The sequence below is a fragment of the Salvia hispanica genome, chromosome 6 (genome assembly GCF_023119035.1).
Source record: "Salvia hispanica cultivar TCC Black 2014 chromosome 6, UniMelb_Shisp_WGS_1.0, whole genome shotgun sequence".
NCBI lineage: Eukaryota > Viridiplantae > Streptophyta > Magnoliopsida > Lamiales > Lamiaceae > Salvia > Salvia hispanica.
The window spans coordinates 47330725-47351803 of record NC_062970.1 but is presented as its reverse complement, the minus strand read 5'-3'; the positions used below and the strand labels follow the sequence as shown (position 1 = coordinate 47351803).

At 36.0% G+C, this 21079-nt stretch overlaps 4 protein-coding genes across 8 annotated transcripts; 1 reads left to right on the top strand and 3 right to left on the bottom strand.

Annotated features, from left to right (window-relative positions):
• Positions 1-4712: 4712 nt before the first annotated feature.
• On the top strand, positions 4713-6103 carry LOC125192469 (nicotianamine aminotransferase A-like). The gene is made up of 5 exons (XM_048090048.1): positions 4713-4928; positions 5013-5072; positions 5236-5391; positions 5518-5611; positions 5744-6103. The coding sequence occupies exons 1-5, from the start codon at positions 4800-4802 to the stop codon at positions 5887-5889; spliced, it is 585 nt and encodes a 194-aa protein (XP_047946005.1). The 5' UTR covers positions 4713-4799; the 3' UTR covers positions 5890-6103.
• A 50-nt stretch (positions 6104-6153) lies between these two features.
• Positions 6154-8385, bottom strand: LOC125192470 (protein NUCLEAR FUSION DEFECTIVE 6, mitochondrial-like). Of its 5 annotated transcripts, none has more exons than XR_007171402.1 (4): positions 8179-8385; positions 7944-8065; positions 6442-6594; positions 6154-6368 (listed from the first exon to the last, which is right to left on the bottom strand). XR_007171402.1 is itself a non-coding variant. In XM_048090049.1 (3 exons), exons 1-3 carry the CDS (start codon positions 8325-8327, stop codon positions 6349-6351), a joined length of 291 nt encoding a protein of 96 aa, XP_047946006.1. In that variant the 5' UTR covers positions 8328-8384; the 3' UTR covers positions 6154-6348. The 5 variants fall into 5 exon arrangements, 2 of the variants coding, with proteins under 2 accessions (XP_047946006.1, XP_047946007.1); XR_007171404.1 differs by lacking the exon at positions 6442-6594 and adding an exon at positions 7315-7373 and having other exon boundaries at positions 8179-8384; XR_007171403.1 differs by lacking the exons at positions 6154-6368; positions 6442-6594 and adding exons at positions 6726-7028; positions 7315-7373 and having other exon boundaries at positions 8179-8384.
• A 908-nt stretch (positions 8386-9293) lies between these two features.
• On the bottom strand, positions 9294-13876 carry LOC125196201 (DDB1- and CUL4-associated factor 13-like). Its single transcript, XM_048094618.1, is given in 18 exon segments — positions 9294-9647; positions 9834-9856; positions 9858-9923; positions 10158-10263; positions 10352-10416; positions 10506-10566; positions 10676-10761; positions 11136-11189; positions 11972-12035; positions 12161-12256; positions 12336-12410; positions 12549-12583; positions 12683-12749; positions 12836-12934; positions 13145-13172; positions 13373-13484; positions 13589-13678; positions 13760-13876. Coding segments are annotated over 18 exon segments (1356 nt in total). The 5' UTR covers positions 13826-13876; the 3' UTR covers positions 9294-9484.
• Positions 13877-14811: 935 nt separating this feature from the next.
• Positions 14812-20989, bottom strand: LOC125195594 (26S proteasome non-ATPase regulatory subunit 2 homolog A-like). The gene is made up of 21 exons (XM_048093728.1): positions 20676-20989; positions 20439-20539; positions 19816-19936; positions 19667-19726; positions 19479-19546; positions 18839-18953; positions 18581-18655; positions 18324-18482; positions 18011-18118; positions 17817-17921; positions 17605-17745; positions 17352-17456; positions 17036-17257; positions 16786-16899; positions 16491-16706; positions 16196-16255; positions 15990-16103; positions 15822-15907; positions 15610-15718; positions 15329-15507; positions 14812-15255 (listed from the first exon to the last, which is right to left on the bottom strand). Exons 1-21 carry the CDS (start codon positions 20781-20783, stop codon positions 15180-15182), a joined length of 2442 nt encoding a protein of 813 aa, XP_047949685.1. The 5' UTR covers positions 20784-20989; the 3' UTR covers positions 14812-15179.
• Between the last annotated feature and the right edge of the window lie 90 nt (positions 20990-21079).

Genomic DNA, 21079 nt, shown 5'->3' with positions numbered 1-21079 from the left:
TTTTCTCCCCTCAAAGAATAGTTACTACTTTTGAGATACAATATTTTAATATATATCTAAAAGAATTTCATAATTTTAGCATACAAAATTTTGTATGCTATCTTTTCTTGCTTATCACATAAACAATATTCTTGGATAAAATATATGGTGTGACGAAACTTGTCCAATTGGAAAATGTTGAAATTGGTGGCCAAAATATATTAAATATTCATTTTCTTGACAATTACACAGACAACGTTGGGCAAAATATAATTGAATTCAAGGAAACGTGAAAAGTGAAGTAGTTGTGAATGTCGATTGTTACAAGTTAGATAAGTAGCTGCCTTAGGCATTCTTGATATTAATTACAACTCACATGCTCTAAATGATATGAACGATCGATCTATTGGTTGGAGGAGAACATATTTATTGATAAAGTTGCGACAATATGTGAAAAAAAGTAGTCACGAATCTCGCTTGTTATAAGTTAGATAAGTGTTTGCCTTATTCATTCTTAAATTTTCATTTACAACTCATACATGCATCTAACGAAATTTGAAAACATCGATCTATTGATAAAAAGGGAAACAAAGTGCCCTATTGACTAAGTTGCACTTCGCCATCTCCTTCTTCATTCTTGTTGCAACTTAATTAGAGGGTAATAAAATAGTGGTCGTGAACTATAAGTTCGACAAGTCCCTATCTTTTCTGTGTTACGACTCGCACATCGACACACATCTGAGTTGACTATACCACTGTAATTTATCGGTCAGAGGGGAAGCGATTTACTCTGTTAAGTGCGCTTTGTCATCCCCTTTTTCATTCTTATTGCCACGATATGTAAAAATGTAGTAGTGAATCTCGTTTGTTACAAGTTAGATAAGTGGCACTTGCATTCGAAGTGACTTGAATCTCACGATCCATTGGTTTCGAGGGAAATGACTTACTGACTAAGTTGTATTCCTTATTGCTTTTTTCATCCTTCTTGTTTAAATTAATTGAATCTAATAAGAGAAATACATACATTGCCACAAGAAATTAAGAGCTGACTATTGCCTCCTTATCCTAGTCGATCATTCAGAAATCAACCCAATTATTGTGAATCATGAATCACGAGTTGAATTTAATGTATATATATATGTATGTATTTTAAAAAAATATAGTAATATAGATATGCATGAGCAATTTTAAGATTTGTAGTTCTTTTTACGCAACATTTTATTAATGAATAATATCTGGAAATTTTGCTATATGAATTTTTTTATTATGATTGTTCGCCAATAGTTCGATAACATTAGGCCATCCACAATCCTTGAGCACCACATTTCACCTATTTTATATATTTCTCATCTCCTATCTTAATTATAAGTTGCAACTATTCACAATCCTTGAGCACTACAATTCACCTATTTTTTATATTTCTACAAATAAATAAAAATATTAAAATTTCATCAAAATATGATTTGTAGAGAAAATTGAAATGAATAGAGTTTTAGCATAAATGAAGTGAGGTATCATGTATTTATAGATTATAAATATAATTCAAAAAATATATAAAAAGATAGTATCGTTAATGGCACGATATTGAAGTTTTGGTACTACTAATTAGTTTTTGATGTGATTAAATAAGTAAATTTTAATTCTTCAATTAAATGTCATATAAAATACATTAACTCATTTTAAAAGGCTTTGTAGGTTGTAATTTTGTGGAAATTTACCCCATTATCCATCACTTAATTAAACAATAAAATTAATTAAGAATTATATATGAAAGTTAAAATTGTTTGTGAAATAAAAATTTCTAATCACGTAGCAAAAACCTAAACTTAAGAAAAAAAATATACTCCAATGAAATATGATAAACATCCACCAATAATATTTTTTATAATAATAACATTATTGAAGCAAGTTTAGGTAAAGGTATTTAAAACCAACTAATTGTTTATTTTAATTTCCCTTTTCTTTTTGTTGAAATTAATAAAGAAGATCATCGAATCAGAGTTGATGAGCTAGAAGATAATTGGTTGTCTGTTGTTTGGAGTTCTTATATCGTGATATCATTTATGGGTGTTTATTTTCATAATTGATAATTAATACAGAACATTGATTAACTTTTATCTCAATTGCTATTATTTCTCGATTAACATTTCGTCAATGTGATAAAAATCAAGCAAATATACACGTCAAGAAAAAAAAAACTCAATAAAACAATGAGTCCCAAATTAATATATACCCACCGAATTAAAATTGAAAAGTTTTAAAAATAATAAATCGTTATTATGAAATACTAATAAACATTCTAATGATAAAATTATTGACAAAAAGCTATTGACCGTAATTAACATGCAATTACCGAATAAACCAAAAAAGACTAGAGCATCTCCAAATGCGCCCTTCCCGTCGGACGTCGGAGAGGCTTCCGGGAAGGGCGCCCGGGATGTCCGCCATTAGAGCGTGGAGGGACGGACGCAGGAGGGGCGCGGTCGTCGGCGGAAGGGCATGCGGACGTCCGCCATTGTGGCGACTCGCGGACGTCCACCTTTTTTATTTTATTTTATTTTTATTTTAAAAAAAACTCTATACATATGGCTCGAAATTTTAATTCCGTAACATAAATTGAATATTTGCGAATTTTGTTTATTCAGGGAAGTCCGCGACGGGAAGGGCGACGGGAAGTCCGGATTGTGCAGTGGGAAGTCCTTATGACGTGGCAGGAGGGTGGAAAGTCCTTATAATGTGACAGGAGGTATTTTTGGGAAGGGCGACGGAAATGGCGTAGCATTGGAGATGTAAAACCAAAAAAAAAATTGAGAAAAATGAAATAAAAGGTTAAAGGTGGCATACCATAACTGGAATAGTACCATTAATAGTAAATACAATAATCTTTAGTGATCTTAAAAAGGAAAAAGTTCATTGAATGTGTAAACAAATAAATATCGAGTTGAATGAATTATATGAATAACTACTATTAAAAAATTAGCATAGTATTAATATTTAATTGTAAATTGAAGTTGGATTATAAATCGAAGTACACGCAAGTGGTAGCACATGGAGTATTAGTTAATTGTAAGTACATAAGGTCAATTGATTGAAAATTGAAGTTCACAAAATTGTGAGAAAATCCATGAATTTTACTCCAACTTTGAATTTGTTTTCAATTATCTCGCATGTAGAAAAAATCTGGTCGTTTACATGTAATGTAATGTTGATTGTTTTCAACCAAACAACGTCATTTTTTTTATAAATAGACGAGACATCAATTAATTTCATGGCGGAGACATCCACATAATCATTGTTGAATAATTGTGAACAAATTTATATTTGTTCACAAACTTATATCTAAAGGTATATCTAAAGTTGTATGCGAAATAGACTAAAATTTGATCAAACTTCATATTTTTTTTCTCTGACAATTTGCCTTAATAATTAATTGTTAATTGAAGTACACATAGTGATGGTGCATTGGCGCCTATAAATACCTATCCAGGACTCTTTCATCTTCTTCATTCACATCACTCCAAGAGAGAGAGATTGAGAGAGAGAGAGCTACATTCACACAAAACTGAGAGAGAGAGAGAGATGGAGAGCAAATTGGTGAAATGGGGTTTGAAGAATGAGAAAGAGGGTGGTGTGAGTGTGACCAATAGAGATTTGATCAAAAAAATAAGTGAAAATCTTAACAAAAATGATCCAAGATCAATCATCAACCTTGGCAATGGAGATCCAACTCCATTTCCAAGCTTCAAAACAACCCTTGTTGCAGAAGAAGCCCTTCTCAATTCCCTTCACTCCAACTCCTTCAATGGCTATCCTCATCCTTATGGTGTTTCCACAGCTAGAAGGTCTCTCTCTCTCTCTCTCTCTCTCTCATGCATGTTTGATCGTTCTTTGTTATGTCGTCTCGTTTGTTTTATGTATGCGTTGTTGTTTCTGACTTGGTCGATTTCGATTGTACTTGTTTTTTGATATGGTACAACGTGTTGAAGTAAAAAATACGACGAGCTAGCAGTATAATACTCCCTCCGTCCCATAAAAATATGGGCAATGGGTACGGTACGAGAATTATGACAAAATTGATAAAGTAAGAGAGATGAAGAGAATGATAGTTAAAGTAGGGTTAGTGGATAGTGTGACCGGTATAATTTAATTGATATAACTTTCTCAAAATGGAATGCACATATTTTTGTGGGACAGACGAAAATGGAAAGTGCACATATTTTTATGGAACGGACGGAGTACGATAAAGAAGTAACTCGAAATATAGAAGCGGACATTGTATCTAGAAATATTGCATAAAATAAAAACTGAAGCAAACAAACAACATATATTTCATAAAAAAGGCTTTGAGTGTTGTTTTTTTTATCTAAAAATGGATTGCATGTTTGATCATTTCTAACACATGTTACACATGGTACATGCATCTATCAATATTAGGCACAATGTGTTACTTAACCTATATACCATAATAAGGTCAAAATTGGAAACAAAGAATAATGTTGATTTGAGATTATATCCAAAATTTCTTGTCACATTTATATTGGTTTATATAAAATGGGTACTAAATGTCATAAATGGGTACTAAATTTGTTAATGCTTAAAATGGCGATGACTTACTTACATGCACTACACCATAAATCGGATTATAATATAAACAAATATACTGAAATCATCTATATATTTTTTTGAAATCACAAAAATGGTTAGTTTTATTTAGAAATTTTGTTTTGAAGATTGCTGAAACTGCGCAAAGGAAGGGGATTATTGTGATTGCAGATGAAGTTTATCGACACATTGTTTTTGAAAGTCAAGAATTTATACCAATGGGGATTTTTGGATCTCTAACTCCCATCCTGACCGTTGGATCACTCTCCAAGAGATGGCTCATCCCGGGCTGGCGTGTCGGTTGGATCGCGGCTTCCGATCCCAACCGACTCCTTAGTACATCGGGGGTTTGATCTCTAAACCTCTCTTTATATATTCTTGATTTTATTTCATTATTGACTAAAAACATTTTTAAAAATATTTTGTATCAGATCATTGAATCCATTCAAAAATATCTATGTATGACATCTAGCCCTGCAACCCTAATTCAGGTACATATATATATAGCAAAAATTAGTCTCTCTCCATTTTTATACACTCTTTCTCTACTTAAAATATACGAACCACTTTTATCAAAACTCGTGTCGCACCCATTGGATATATTTTAAGGGACAGATGGAGTATTATTTGATGATTGTATATCGACGTGTACAGGGAGCGATTCCAGAGATCTTCGAGCGGACACCGACCGATTTCTTTGACAAAATTGTTGTCACTCTTAGAGAATCTGCAGAGAAATGCTACCGACTTACCAATGAAATCCCATGCATAACTTGTCCCACCAAACCTCAAGGATGCATGTTTGTCATGGTAATTAATAGATAAAAAAAATTGCATTAATATACTCCACAATTCAAGTTTTTCCTATATCCCATAAGAAAGATGATAGATCATAATAATAATTATTACATTATGGTTTATGATTTTGCATCTCAGATAAAATTGAATGTGGCTATGTTGGAAGGGATTGTAGATGAATTGGATTTTTGTTGCAAACTTGCTAAGGAGGAATCCGTCATACTTCTCCCAGGTGATAACACGTGTTACTGTTACATACTTTATGTGAGCGTAATATTTCTCTATATATGTTATCATTACAAAAAAGTTAAAACTCGTTATATATGTGCAATATTTTGAAAGTCGGAGAAAATTGCAAATTCAGGGATTGGCGTAGGGCTGAAGGGTTGGATGCGAGTAACATTTGCCATTGAGCCTTCATACATAGATGATGCATTTGGAAGAATCAAAGCTTTTTACCTGAGGCACGCGAAGAAATCATACAGTAATGGCTCTTCATTTACCTCGTAGTCGTGGTAACTCGAATCTCTGACCCAGAAAGAGAGTCAATTCATCCTATTGTGTGTTGTGTGTTTGATCTTGCAGGGTTTGAGTCATTTAAATTCTTCTACATTTTACAAATCATTTTGTATTTTGCTTTGATTTTCATCAAGTGTGACGTGAACATGTAGTAAAGTTTGTGTTGTGCTAAAGTATTGTGATTTATAATTTATTTTTCGATTTCTATAGTAGTGTCACAGTCACATTCCTTTATCCACAACACAAAAGCAAGGATGAAAAAAATCCATTTAACTTCTTTTCCATTTAATCATATTTGCTTCAGCAAACTATTCAAAAACAAGACATGTTCAGCTGGAAATTCGTCGGAACCATAGCATTAAACATGGAACGCTCATATTCGGTACACAGAGTCTTCCGACTACGTATCATAATACCAGAAAGAGACGACGCTGGTTGATCTGGTACTGATCACAGATCATTATTGCAATCTGATACATGTGCAAACAATCAGTATATATTTCGACCAAATTACTAAGCATTCATAGCACACATGAGGCATACTTCGAGAATAACTAAAGCAGGGGAAGATGGTATTTAGGCATGTTCGTTAAAAGATATTCGATAGTTCCTGTGTCTGAATACAGTACAGTTGGGTCTTCTCAAGCTCAAACAAGACTTTGGCTTCGAAAGATCATCACACATCATCATTGCAAGCTGATTCAGTAATGGTAAAGTATAAGTTGAAAACGCAGATGGCATTGCTCTAAGGAGTTCTAAACTGCGTTAATCACACGTACTTTACTAACACAGTTAAGAGACATAATATTATTGAGAAATAAAGAAGCTGATGGAAGAATACGCGAAAAGCAAACACATAAACCTAATTAACATAGTTAGGCAATGCGCAATTTGATTAAGGAAGACGCATATCTGAGACATGGGCATTCGAGAATGAAAAGGGTGAGTGGTGAACAGATAAGATGTGTAGTAGAAATCTACAAATGAGAGTTCCATAATTTCTTAACAACGGGAAATACGAGTCTTTATTCATGTAACTTAAGCATTGTCTTCTTGTAGGTATGTTCTAAGGAAAAAGAATCCAAGTAATCCCTCTTTGCCTTGCCATCTTCATCTAGTCTTGTCAAGGCCTACAACAGGAAGAAAGAAGCAGGGACTTCTTTATCAAAATAAGGAAATAGGCATGTCGAAGATAGACATATGATACTACTCAAAAGGATTATTTGTATAAAAGTCCTCAAACTGAATGCAATCTAAGTAGCTATCGTGTTCTAGAAAGTTGACCGTGCCACTAAGGGGGATTTAGGATATACAAGGAAACAGCATCACTTAGTTAACTAGCTTTGACTAAATCAATACGTATTCGGTTAAACCATTTTCAGGTGCCAGGAGACTCTTCACAGAAAACTGACTCACCAGGGTTATGAAAAGAGGACAAGGTCAGCAAAAGAGGAGGACTCTACATCGCTAGATACCTAAATCAAGATGAAAAGCTATCGGTTAGGCAATCCACCAGCATTGCAATTGTAAGCATTAGACTAAATAGCGAGGATTGGATTATTGGAATACAAGAAATGCTAATGGTCCCTTGGGTGAATTTCATTCAGCTAGGAAAAAAAAAGCAAAAGCATACAGTGGTTACTCTTCGCACAAGCATTTTCCACGTCAGGAGTCGTTCAAACAACTACACATTTAAGACTAACACGAAAATTCTCAATACACTCTATTATATCTGATTCTCTATATCAATTATCCAACATTTTCTTAAGACTTTAATTTCCAGTGCTGTTTATGGTTTATATTCATATACGATCACGTATTCCCCTATTCGCACGCACATAGGGTTCGGAGATGAAATTAATTCATGACTTCGTAGTAATATAAACAAGTTCACTATATGAACACATATGCAGCACATCACTCAGAAACAAAGGCAAACCGTTTTCCAGCCACAATTCAAACAAAGGCTAAAATACGCACTAAATCGCAATTCACTAAAAATATAACGAAAATTAATTAAAAAAAAAGAGATCATGTTGAAGTACCTTCAGCGAGCCAACCGTAACCGAATCGAGAGACGGTGAGCATCGATGTCATCAACGCCGAGGCGGTGGCGGTGTGGAACGGCTGCATCGACTCCGCGCACGCGCTCAATTCAGCAGGAGACCTACCGCACACATTCCACAATCATAGAAACGAGCTTAATTGATTGAATTCACGATCACATTATCGCAATTTTCGATAGAGCTCGAATCTATAGATGGAGGAGAGGAGAGATACCGGAAGATGCGATGAGCTAGCAGGGGAGTTCTGGAGGGGAGGCGGAACGGCGAAGGGGAGGGAGCGGACTTCGCTTGGGACGCTAGCCTCGTGGCGGCGCTGCGGACGGCCGACGACCGGAAAACGGATCTGGCGGCGGCGATAGCCATTTTGGAGCTGATTGAAATTTGGGAAGGAAATGATGAAAATGGGTTTATTGGAGTTAAAATTGAAGGGTTTTTCTAAAACCCTACTAGTAGTTGTTTTTAAGATGGATTAAATATAAATTCTCTATTATACGGATAGTGACTATGTACATACTTGATCTGTTGATTGAAGGAGAAACGTCTTACTAATTGAGCTGCGACGAATGACTTGAATAGAAACTTCCTACTACTTGACTTACTAATTGAGCTGCGACGAATGACTCGAATAGAAACTTCTTACTACTTGACGTTTGCTTCTCTTTGACGATTAATTGGAAGAATAACATCGCATCGCCTATGATTGTTTGAAAAACGTCGCACATCCTAAGTTGTGTTTGATCGTTAACGATTGATTGGATGGAAAGCGTCTTGCCAACTAAGTTGTATGGTGACAATTGAATGGATAGAATTCATCTTACCAAATAAGTTGTGCTTAATTATTGATGTTATTACTAGTATTTTCTTTTCAATGAGGAATTTTTGATGTCAAAATGGTAATTTTATGATAATATATAGCCTATGACTAAAATAATCTTCAATCTTAGATTGAATTTTGATATTATCTTGTAAACCGAACATCACTTAATTATTTATATTATTAGTATTTTCTTTTTAATTAGGAATTTTTGTTGTCAAAATGGTTTGAATGTTGATGAATAATTTAATATATTTTTCACTTAAATCGTTCAAACCTTATAATTATAGATTTTATTCGCACCTCAAACACGATCAATAACGTATTTTCGTTTTAGCTAAAACAATATCTCCGTTTATATGAAATGCCGTCTAGTTTTTCCATTTTGGTCCGTCCATGAAAAGTTTCAATAATAGTGAAGAAAGCTGTAAAAGACAAATTTTGTATCAAGTGTCAAATTATTAGCAGCAACTTATGATGTTACTCCGTTCAAGAAAAATACAGAATATATATAATATAAACTATACTTTTCTTTGTCACATTAGCAAAATCTTGTTATTTCAATGTAAACAATTGAAATACACAAAAAAAATGCAAATCTACGATGCATCTCTAATCTACAGATATGGGTGAAAAGATGGATCAAAATCTTACAATGTATATTCTTCAATGGTGTATCCACATTGTAATGCATCCCGCCAAAAAATCATTCGACTTCTTTGATGATTCTTCTTTTCCGTAATGGCTTGTTCACGATACTGCCCGGGGCACTGTGAGCTCGCCTCCTTTCATCCTTCTTTCTTTGGGCATCAGTCATGATGCGACGCAGAGAGGCTGCTTTGTAGATTGGCTTGGGCAAGTGTCTGTGCCTGCAACATCGCAATTAAGAATAATAAGTGAGACGCCAACAGCAGAAGACGAGGCATATGCATATTTGGACGTGAGGTCGATAGTTCTACAATGGATGTAATGAAGACCCAAATATGAACCAGAGATGATAAATTATTTCTTGATAAAACAGAAATTTGCAGATATTTTAGTAAAACTGGATATACCTGACTATGCGCTTGACCTCGGGGAAGATGCTTGTAGCGATTCTTAACAGCCTCCAAATATTCATGGTTTTTACGCTCTCTCGGTAAAAGCTGCAAGTGAGCAAATCATCCAGTTATGACATTCAGTAGCAACAACTTCTAGCTTGCAAAACTGACCGAAAGGCACCATATTTGTTTACATCATCTTAGTCGATGAGCATTTATAACATATCATGGATTTGAGATTGAGTTTGGAGACCCTAACAAAATCGTTGCAAAATATGAAATGAATTTAACATGTTGCAACAAATAGAAGAATATAGTTGAAAAGAAAGATATTCGTACAACTCCCAGTTGCTCAGATGCTTTGGCCTTCCAAAGTCGAAGGTTTGTGTCATCACTACCAGAGATAATGTAACTTCCATCATTGCTGAACTTAACACAAAAGACCCTATAGATAAGGACAAAAATATGCATTAGAACACATCTAATGTTACAAATGATATGAGGTTGTTCAGTAGTCCTGAATAACAATTCACCTTTGCATTCTCTTAGTGTGATATATTTCTCGGCTGTGACCGCCATTATATTGGAATATTCTGACCTGCGGAGAGAATTAAGGAGATTAGGAGATGTGTCCCAGAGAGAAAATGTAGTGGTTCATCAAATAATAAAGATGAGCTGAATTCTTACAGTTCTATCATAAGATCCAGTAACAAACTCACGGCCAGTTGGTGAATAATCAATATCCATTCTACATATAAACCATGAAAAATTTAGTAAAACAAAATGTTTGAACTGAATAATAAATCAGAACATCAAAATCTAGTAAGACTCGTAAGAAATTAGTAGCTGAGACTTACACTGCAGAAACATGATCTCTGTGTACACATCTTGCCTCATTCATTTTTCGGACATCATAACTATAGCAATTGCAATCTTCATTTGCCTGAATTGACATGATATTTTAATTTACAATCATAGCATTGCAAGATGTATAGTTTCACCAGGGCAGGGAAACTAGCTTGCAGCTCTTAATGCATGCATTTTAACCAAATTTACATACTTAAGAAGTCAGCAAGTTAATGCAGCAGGAGACGATATATGCTGCATGTCGTAAAAGAAACAAAGTCCAAATGGACTCAATAGGTACAAACAAAAAAGTGGATATCCCACCCATGGATATAATATACATAGTTTTCTGTTTTACTCCGAAACTTTTAGCTGCTATTGATTCAAATTAGTAAAGGTTTTCTTAGTCATAACTGAGCATCCAAAACAAACAGGAGAAAAGGAAGATAAGTAGTTGCAGAGTTAGCTTACAGCTGTAAAGTTCATAGGCTCCATTGGGTTCCATGCTATAGAATTTGTTTTTGTCTGTGAAAAAAGAGACAGATCTTTAGGAAATGTAATACGGAGTATAAATTAAAAAGTAGTAATACATGTAAAATAAAGCTGATGAATGTCCATTCAAAACAAAGGTAAACAAACAGATCGCTAAATACGTCCATCATAAAAACCAGCAGCTTAACATCCAATTCTTCAGCAGTACAAGATCCATATATTCATAATACAAAAACACTAATGGAGTTCAGGCTAATAATCCAGCAATGCGGAGCTCTCTTCCAAATCCTAAAAGAGAGACAACGAATGCCTATGTTGGATCCCTATCAAATGCTTTTAACTCTAATCAACACTATAAAATTCTTCAAAGAATTATACTACTGGAAGAAGATGCAGGTATATTACAACCAGGTCTTAACTTTAATACCATAATAAATTTTAAATAAGATTATAAAATGACAGTATTTATTGGCAGAAAGGAACTCAAGTCATCCAATGTTTCAGCATGAAAATGCAACACATTAGTCACTATATTATTAAGAGAGTATGCAACTCAAGGAGAACCAGGGATGGAGCTAGTTAAGAGAAATGATGTATTTCCAATAAATCATAAATTTTTAGTGCAACTTCTTAACCATAACATTTCAGCAGTCCAGGATCTCCCTATAGTGATAAGTGATAGCAACCAACAAATTATTTATATATATGGCCAAAATACTTTAGCTCACACAACTTCTAACCATGGATATAATATGTCGTGTAATAAACCAAAAGGATTATTCACATATTCAAAATACAAAAACCAATTCACTAACCATCATGATCATCTTTCTTGCAGGAGATGACAACCGTAAATCATATATAGTAATGCTACGATCACTGCAATTGAAATGGTGAAACATTATCAGTGTAGCAACCTAAGCATTACAATCATGTCACAATTCAGCCTGTGTGAACATTATGTAATCTAAATAAAATATAGTGCAGTCCTGAAAAATACAGACCTGCCTGATGTTGCTAACACATTTGGTTCTCCTGGATTAAACCGCACGGAAATAACTGTATCTTTTCCCCATTCAAAACTGTTGATTGGCTGAGACCTGATTGTGAAAGAAAGATAATATGTTGGAACCTACTGCATTTTCAAATAACAAAACATAATTTGAACACATTTAAAACCTGTTGTGGTTCCATATGTCTACTTGAGCTCCAGCTGTAGCAAAAAGTTCCCCGTTCTCTTGGTGATCAACACCCCTTAAAGAGAAATATAAAAGAGAGAGACAAGAAAAAGGTTCTTCAAATCAAGAGCTTTAAAAAGCACAAGCAGATTATGTTATGCATATTAGTTTATTCAAACATAAGACATTTCATGTAAAAGCAAACCAAACTTACCAGAAGGCACTTTTCCAAACATAGGTTGCTAGTGGCTGCCAAAAAAACAAATCCAAATGTACTTGTTTAGGTGAATAGAAGATCGCTGGGTAACTGAATTGAGATAAGAAAAAAGATAAATAGAAAATATTAACCTTGGCATCGTTATCCAATGAGTCATCTTGGGTGTGAGAAGGAAGAGGAACATTCCAGAGCCTGACACTGAAAAGTAAAGAACCAGTCCAGCAATGTCAAAAGAATTCCTAACTAATCCAAAACAGTTCGAGACATCAAATAAAAAGCCTTACGTAGAATCAGTCCCACACGACACAAGAACACGACCATCCGTTGATGCCGTGAGACCCCGAACTGCACCTTGGTGACCAGGAAACTGGCATACTGTCTGCCTGATAGCACATCAAACATACATTTTCCAGGCATAAACAATTATTAGTATCCTACAAATGCATTCACCAAATGTTACGGTTGAGAATGGTCGATCTACATGCTAAGAGGCAATATACGGAAAAGAAACACAATTCTAAATAGATATCCTAAGATTAGCCAATAACACCACATGTGAAACAAGAGAGAGGCAGTTCTGTTGTTCGTATTACCTAGTGGCCAAATCCCAAAGACGAACATCTGCAGATGGAAACAAAGTATCATGAGCGTTTAGTTTCTAATAAAAAGACAATTCATCACTTAAAAAATAGCTCAAAACACCATTTGTCATCTTCAAACAACAAATCAAGCAATTTATTCTTCTGTAATTTGTTCCATTCCAATAGAGTAAACTGCATATCAAAATCAAAATACAGACAAATTTGGAAACAATAGCACACCTCCATCCATAGAACCCGAGAAAAGCCACTTCAAATTAGCTGGATTCTTAGCCATTGCCGAGACCGCATCAATGTGCCCATCCATAGCCCCAATGAAAGGCCGCGCAAATATCTACGACACAAAAATTCACACAGATTAGGTCAATTACCAATCGTCCAATCCAATCCTAAAAATAAGCAATGTAACACTCAAATCCGAGGAGAGGGCGAGCCAACCTTATCTAATTTAGCTGCATTAAGAGCACGAACATACTCGACGGCTTTCTCCTGCGTCCGAAGGGTAGGATCGAAGTTGCGGAACACTCTCTGGCAAAAATTCAAAAATATCAATCTGCGCCATAGGAAAATCGGAAATTGGCTTGAGAAAAGCGCAGAAAAGGAGGAAACCTGAAGATCCTGACTTCGTTCTCGGGTGAATTCATCTGTAGAGCGAGAAATCACTTTCACCTTCATTGTGTGTGAAGTGCGTCTGTAATTTAGTCGAAGCTCATAAACCCTATAGCTTAAACCCCATGGAGAGGAGAGATTATATTAGAATAGCGTTTTATATGTCTGTGTACGTAAGAATGCATAAAGCGCTATTGCATTATTTGCCACAAATAAACAACTATTGAAACTATTTCCTAATTAAAATTTGTTTAAGCATTAATATTTCCGATTTTCGATTTCCGGTTTTCCTATGGGGCAGATTAATATTTTATGAGCGGCACGGATTTTAATAAATGTTAAGAAAAGTGGATGAAAAAAAATTAGTGAAATAAGGGTTCCACTTGTATATATTATAATTAAATGAAATGTGAGTGGAATGAGTTAGTGGAAAGTGGGACCCTATTACCATTAGCATTTCTAGTAAAAGTGAACCGGGACTCTTATCGCGGAGTCCCGGACAAAGTGAGAAGTATTTTATTGTTAGTTCATTCCATCAGTGATATATTATTATTATTATCATCGTCTGCCCATAAAAATTTGTCACGTATTTGTATTTTTATCAATCCCACAAAATTTTTTATTGTTTTCTTATAATAAATACACCTTCAACTAACTCATTCTCGTTCACAACTTATATTATAAAACTAATATTTAAAAATAAGATCTTATTTCACCAATTTTTCAATCCATTTTCCATTATATTTTTTAAAACTCATGCCCTGTTAAAATGTGATAAAATTTAAAAGACATAAGTAGTAATAATTAATTAAAATAGCTTACTTTAGTTCAGACTAATTGATCGATTTTAATTAATCAATATAACACGTTGAGCAACCAGTCAACAGATATATTAACTAAATTTAACTAATCAAGTTCCGAATCCTAGCACTCCATCTGTCCCACAATAAGAATCATATTTTATCATTTTGCGGCAAGAGCCACACTTCATTTTTGTTATCGTCCAACGGAAGGAGTATTATTTAAATATTCAATAAGAAAGACAAGAATTATTAGCTTTACGAAATATTCATAACATTAGTTTTACGAAATATTCATTAACATATTACGCTTATCAAAAGTATGTAGTGAAATGAGTTCCTAACAAGCAAATATAATCCTCATAGGGTTGAAAAATAACACAAGAACTACCCAGAAGAACACAAACGAATCACGTTCTTCGTCGGAGACGGATACATTTACAACGACGGGAGCATATAATCTGTTCAAAAAGGACGAAACATAATATAGCATCGAATCGTGACCCATCGCCATTTTGCTCATCCATGCCTCTTACTAGAGGCACGGTTCTGCACCGTTGAAAGTTTAAACCAGTTGATCGTGACAGACACCCGTGTATGATACGACAGCCTAGTCGGCATTAACTCTCTTCCTTGTAGTCTGGGTTCTCTTTCAAGATTACAAATCCCTCGAGTATGGGAGAAAGGGGAATATACCTGCAAAGGCATCCGACATTAGTGTGCAGTTTTCGTTGAGCATGAAATATAAGGAATATAGATGAGAGCTTACTTCTCGGTTGCAAGCTCTGCTCTGTCACCAGCGGCCAGAAGGACGGGAGTTGAGTGGGTCTGGAAACCTGTTATGGTCTTGGGACGACCTGCTTGGCCGACGACATCAACAGCTTGGCCAACACGGACGGGTACAGAAAGTGGTTTCAAGTTCTCGTCCACAGTCAGTAGCATTCTTGGCTGTGAGTTGCACAGACGCATTGTTTAGAAGAAAGGGTTTTACTAATGCGGAGAAGGGAAACACGAGACAACAGAACCCAAAAGAAAACATTTTTCGATTACCTGCATGGCCAGGACGAGGAAGTATAGAACGTAATGATATTTCCCCAAGATGAGAGCCTTCATATCAAGACATGCATGAAGCATAACCACAAGTCCAGCGAGTGCAGTCCTGGAAGAAGGCGTAAAAGGGAGCCAAAATTAGCATCCTCCGTCATAGTACTTGAATCAAAATTAAAATTAGCCACGGGCGGAGTTTTCAGTGAGTAACGTACGGTGACATCAGGAAACGTTCCGAATGATAAGGAGAAAGAGTCAACAACCCTTTTCCAAGATGAACAAGACCTTGAGCAATGCGGACCTGCATTTTAGAATCTATATTGAATATACTTGCATTTTGATATGTACTCGTAAAAAAGGATCTTTGTTCAAAGAGTCCGTACACAAAAGAGAAGGCTAGCATCTTTGTAATAATAGCTTGACAGATTGCGAAGCATTCCAGCTATTCTGGCATTGTTGGTTCCAGCACCGATCAAACCCAGAGAAATCATGGCAGACTGTAACATCCAGAAGGTATGCACATTAAGAAACAAGAGACTTACGCACGGAATAATTACCAGAATAAGAATTATAAAGGAACTAATATTACCATCGCAACTTCTGAGTCTGTATCATGACTGAGCCTGCTTAATGTGTCCATGACATTGACCTGTCGAAAACAACAATCATTCAATTATACAAGTAGATAACGATCTAAGTAATAAGGGAAGTCTAGGAAGATTCTGTAACTATCTATGATGCTATCATACACAAGTGGATAAGCAACACTACCACACAGGTTCATTTTCTATGGTTGAAAGAAGCCGAGCCACAAATCAGTTCTTAGAAGAGCATAAAAATCAATCCTCAAGTTTTTAGACCTGGTGACACCTAGAGTAGATTACCTTAGGATTGGATATACAAAGGAGACCAAGAGCCAACGGGACAGCCCTTCTAATGTTCTGCTCTCCATATTGCAAAAGATGCTCCAGTGAACGAATGGCCATCTCAAGCCCAAGTTCCTCAGCCATTGCTACCATAGCAATTCCGAGAACAGCTGGTCCCTGGTAGGATTCGCCCTTCTCAAGATGTTGTGCACACTGACCAAGGAAGTGTTGCACCTGTGATAGAAAGGCAATAGTTAACATAACAGACATCGGAGAAAAGTCCACCCTCACTCCAACTTCAATAACTTGTAACCTTTAGAACATTTCCAGTTCCTGCATATGCGCATGATAGCAGGGTCATGTCGCAATGTTTCCGAATTTTTTCATTAAATGTCTTTGAAACCTCAGCTGTAGCCTCAACGTTTTCCTGTCAGAAGTAGAGATAAGATGTTAGCTACCTACATACAGAGCATTAAAGAAGACAGAATGAAATGCTTTCTGATTTTAGACAGACAGACCATAATGCTGATTGAGCTTTACTAATTTGAACCCTAAATTATTACCTGCTTCCCTAAGAAAAGTAGACCAAGGCCCAAAGGCAAGAAACGAGCTAAGGGATCCCCTAATTCTGCCTCACTTCGTTCCATCAAAGCAAGTACAATGTTCTGGGCAACATCTTCATTACATGAACCCACATATACTAGGCCCAATGCAATAGCAGCAAATGCAATCACGTCAACAGATGATCTTCCATCTAGGAGGAGGGGCATTAATATGCTACGTACCTGATAACGTTACAAAATATATAAAACCCCAGATAATCAAGGCTATAAACTCTAGTTGACCAATTTAACAGAAAGGTGACTGAGGAAAACTCACTTGCTCATTTTGAGAACCTGCATGTGCAAGACCTAGACCCATTATTGCACCTATTTTAATCGAAGCATCTTCTTTTTCCACATACTCTGCCAATAGAGCCAATGCCTGAGAAAGCAATCAACACTTAGTTCAGGAACAAATCAAAGTATGCACTGTAGTTGCATAGTAGTTTTAAATTAACACTTTATATTTATGTATTTCCTCAATTGTACTTGGAGAAGATTTTATATTGGGAAAATTGTTTGAATCTTACAGGATCACAATCACTCGTTACGTTACAGTTTACAATCCCGACTCCGAGTAATGCGCCAGATACGACATGAGTGTCACTAGCGTGGAAATACTTGTCCAGTTGTGCAAGTCCAGAATCAATATCCCAAAGCATAATCATGCCCTAGAGTAGCAAACAGAATGATTAGCCACCACTTGAATAAAACGCAAGTGCAACACAGAGTAGAGGCGCACCAGACTTGCTGCAGCACTGGCCTTTCCATGTTCCTTATTTTTGAAGAGCCAGCTTGAGGAGGAACCACCGCTAGATGCTTCAGCTGGAACTGTCATCAACTTGTCCTTCACAGACAGAAAGGAACACCACACTCAGCATAAAGAAACATGTATAAATGTTCCCTTGCGATTAACACATACGATCTTATACAAACCTGGCCAAAACCAGCATTTACAAAAGCATTAACAAAGGTTGCTGCCAAATTCTGTCTGGCAGAATCAACAGTTCCCCCACCACTACCACGGCCTTCAATTAGATGTGCCTGCCAAGCCAACATAGCTACATTAGAAACAAACAAAATATTTTGAGCATTATGCCCATCTTGAAGGAACTATATGGAAAACAACAAAAGAACACCAGTATGCCCAAATTAAAAATGGATGTTTATCAACAGGATCAAGAATAAATGCATGATGCAAGAAGCAACAATCAGAGCAATCAGGACACTGATGCTCAAGAGAGTCTACCTTGTATATGTCCTCAGGAGATTTCGGCTCCATGACTTCAATATCACGAGCAAGTGTTAGATAGCCTTCATTCAACTTCGTATTGTTGATGAGATTTTGCAAAGCTTCCCTTTCTTCATCGTCTGCAATAATGCTCTCAGTAAGTTCAAACGAAACGCCCTGCACATGACAATACCATTAGCGCATTGTAACCTATTGGGATGAAAATGTAGGTGAGACTACATACAAAACAGTACAGGATGCTCAAGATAACTTACATGGCGTGCCAGGATGAAGCAAAACTGCTGCCTTTTGAGAGGATCTACACAACGCTGAAAAAGTTCGCTCACATACTGCAAAGGCACAACCAGTCAACATAACTAAAGCAGAAATCAGATAAAGTTTGGTCCACAATGCGTCAAGTAAATCATATTTTCATCTTCATTTCAACCAAGATAAAGTTACAAAACTTGATCCCAATAATTTTAAAATTTCTACCACACAATTAAGTGTCTCGTAAATACTAAAGTATGAACCTGGAAGTTATCAAGATACAATGCAATCTGTAGTGCTCTTGGATACTCCTCAAATTTCATATAGATAGAGTGCGCAATATCCAAAACTAACATGTCATCTGGTCCAGGAAGGTATCTGCAAAAATTTACATATGCAGCATTACAATGAGCTAACATCACATAGATAAGTAATTTTCTATCAAAAGAAAGAGACAGAGCTAAGCATGATCGATGGACATCCCAAATTGAGTTTATAGATGATACACATACACACACACACACACATAATCATCAACTGTAAATCGTAAATATTGCTCTACATGTCTCATATGTAGGTATAAGCGCATTACATCTTTCTCAGAATGGGTTACATTGGTATGCAATACGTGTTCTGTGAAAGAAGATAGGGTGGGCTATAGTCCTTCATCTTAAGATTTAGAAAATAGGTGATTAAGACATGTGACGAATGAATGCAATGGAATTTTAAACTATAAATGAAGACAACCATACTCCATACTCAAACGAAATCTTTACTGGCAGAAAAATGAGCATTACGAAGGAGGATAAAATAATTATGTGCAGTGCACAAGCTGATTGGCTTATATCATGCAGGAGAATCATCACTTGCTCACATATTTAAACAAGCGGTCCAAATCCTCACCTGACATACTCATGTCCCCAAGAACCAATATCACCATCAGAACCAAGTAATCTGTACTTCAAGCTCTCCTGAAATTACACATCATGACAGCAGATAGAATGAATTAGTCTTTTAGTGAATCCTTTTAGAGGTTCCAGAAGCTTGCCAGAGAGACAATAAATGCCATCAAAATAAGAAATGCAACATACTCTTTCTCCTTCAGGGGACATTGTCAAGGCCAAAACAGAGAGTATATCCGCAAGCAGTTTCTGAAGAGAGAAATGTATTCAGAAGAGAAATGGAGGTGGGCGTGAATGATAAATAAGAAAACAATTTAGCAAAACCAATAGTTTATCACCTTCAAATCAGAATCTGACATCTTCTCATAGTGTGCCTGTAGGGTTCCATAATGAGGACGTAAGAACTTCAGTGGTTTGGGCACTGAAGTCATAGAACTGGTTGCAGTACGAATTTCTTCCCTGTATAAGAAAAATTAACTATAATCAATCTACAAACAGCAGGTTCTCCATTGAAGCAAAACTCTGTTCGTGTAGATGTTACAAAAAATGGAAAAACAAGTGAGAACTTGGGGCTGAAACGAAAGCCATTTCTGCATACTTTAAGGTTTGCATGGTCAATACAAGATCGCAAGTTGAATAAAGGATTATTATACTAAAAATCAAACAGCAGAATGATTTGTTGAGAAACAAGTAAGAGCATAAGCTTAATGTATGCAGTTAAATTCATCCTCACATATTTGGCATGGTTGAGTTTGTGGCTGTTCAAACATATTGGTTTTTTAGAATAAATGTAGAGGTTAATGGTAATCTAACTCAATTGAGAAAATTCCAATTCAATTAGGCACTGCACTACAAAATTCTTTCTTCCCTTGCTTAAAAATAGTAAAAGTTCAGCTCATCATAGACTCAACTGCATTAGCAGCTAATTTCAGTTCTGAATATATAAACTAAAACCACTCACCGCATGCTCTCAAGCGCAACTTTCTGCAATCCAGGATCTGCATCCTGTGCTCTCTCCACGTACAGCTCCAATTGCTGCTTCAATGCCAAATCCTCCTCCGACTACATCACAAAATAAAAGGATGTCACGATTAATCTTCAAATGTCGATCAAAAACCACCTAATTTCACCCCCAAAACCAAAAACCACACCAAATTACAAGCCTTCTCGAGTGACGCAACAATTCCTACAAACTTACTAGATCTTCGTCCTTCTTCTCATCCTTCTTCTTCAGGTCCTTCGCCGGCGCCTTGACCGGAGGCTGCTCTTTGGTCGCTCCGCCGCTGTTGGGTTCCGCAGGCGCCATTGGCTAAAAAACCCTAGAAACCGAGTAGCGATCGAGCAAAATGCTTGAATCAAACCGAAGATGGGGGAAATCGAACACAGAGATTCCTAATAATCAATAGAGAAACACAATTTGTGGATCGATGCAGCAATCCTGACCTAGGTTAAGAAAATTGAGCTGAACGAAGCTGGGAATAATATAAAGGATGAACGAAGGTTTCCTTCTCGACAAGCAAGGTGTTTAGTTATTGTATAATGAAATACGAAATTGGGCCTACTTATACCGGCCCACATTTCAGGCCCATTTTTAGAATGGAT

Bases quoted from the DNA above. Each gene is read 5' to 3' on its own strand.
- LOC125192469 (XM_048090048.1), top strand. From the start codon at position 4,800: ATGGGGATTTTTGGATCTCTAACTCCCATCCTGACCGTTGGATCACTC. The intron at 5,392-5,517 runs GTAATTAATAGA...TTTGCATCTCAG, and splicing joins AAGGATGCATGTTTGTCATG to ATAAAATTGAATGTGGCTAT. The intron at 5,612-5,743 runs GTGATAACACGT...TTGCAAATTCAG, and splicing joins ATCCGTCATACTTCTCCCAG to GGATTGGCGTAGGGCTGAAG.
- LOC125192470 (XM_048090050.1), bottom strand. From the start codon at position 8,327: ATGGCTATCGCCGCCGCCAGATCCGTTTTCCGGTCGTCGGCCGTCCGC. The intron at 8,066-8,178 runs GTATCTCTCCTC...TGTGTGCGGTAG, and splicing joins CTAGCTCATCGCATCTTCCG to GTCTCCTGCTGAATTGAGCG. The intron at 7,029-7,943 runs GTACTTCAACAT...TTCCTGTTGTAG, and splicing joins TTACGGTTGGCTCGCTGAAG to GCCTTGACAAGACTAGATGA.
- LOC125195594 (XM_048093728.1), bottom strand. From the start codon at position 20,783: ATGGCGCCTGCGGAACCCAACAGCGGCGGAGCGACCAAAGAGCAGCCT. The intron at 18,483-18,580 runs GTAAGTTATCTT...TGTCATGTGCAG, and splicing joins GCTTCATCCTGGCACGCCAT to GGCGTTTCGTTTGAACTTAC. The intron at 15,256-15,328 runs GTAAGCTCTCAT...ATGCCTTTGCAG, and splicing joins GCAGAGCTTGCAACCGAGAA to GTATATTCCCCTTTCTCCCA.